The sequence below is a fragment of the Halyomorpha halys genome, unplaced genomic scaffold, assembly GCF_000696795.3.
Source record: "Halyomorpha halys isolate HHAL.00 unplaced genomic scaffold, Hhal_1.1 Scaffold1682.1, whole genome shotgun sequence".
NCBI classification, from domain to species: Eukaryota; Metazoa; Arthropoda; class Insecta; order Hemiptera; family Pentatomidae; genus Halyomorpha; species Halyomorpha halys.
The window spans coordinates 86916-87575 of NW_027110655.1; the positions used below are offsets into that span (position 1 = coordinate 86916).

Here is a 660-nt window from a genome sequence, read left to right on the forward strand (position 1 = left end):
ATGTATTAATTATTTCTTAATATACGACTATCATAGATTATGCTGGTCACCACCGGCGTAGGAGACTTGGTGGAATGAGGTTATTTATGTTCGGTTCAAAATCGCAGGACAGAGCGGCCTCTTTGCCTGAAAGTAAAATATTATTTTTCTTATTTGTGTGAACCTACGGCCCAACTTGGAAAGACTGCATGGCCTTTCCAATTCGGGGGTGTCAAATTTAACAGAGTTAATTTCTGTTTAAAAAATTAAAGAATTCTTTTTCTCTTAATAAAAACAAATATATTAAACATAAAAAACTATTTTTAAAAGATTATTATTATTATTAATTTATCTAAATGAATAAATATATATATTTTTTTAATGATAGTTCTTTTATATTGCATAATGTTTTTAATTCAAATTTTATTTTAACACAGTTTTCTCCCTTGCAGACCAATATATTGTAGGTTTATGTAAATAGATTTCAACTTGGAAAAGAAATTAATACATACTATTGATTAAAGCAATCCATTTCTCATTTTATGTTTTAATTTATATGGTTCATTTAATAATCTTCGTTCCCTTACAGACCAATATATTGTAGGTTTATGTAAATAGATTTCAACTTGGAAAAGAAATTAATACATACTATTGATTAAAGCAATCCATTTCTCATTTTAT

General features: G+C 26.4%; 1 protein-coding gene across 14 annotated transcripts in view; it reads left to right on the forward strand.

Moving 5' to 3' along the window:
- Window positions 1–660, forward strand: part of Stacl (Stac-like) — a gene marked incomplete at its 5' end in the record, with an annotated part of 90394 nt that overhangs the window by 67529 nt on the left and 22205 nt on the right. For 10 of the 14 annotated variants that reach the window (XM_067048783.1, XM_067048784.1, XM_067048786.1 and 7 more), the window contains 1 exon segment: window positions 37–132. In XM_067048783.1, the coding sequence (XP_066904884.1) occupies window positions 37–132 (96 nt within the window). 14 annotated transcript variants of the gene reach the window in all.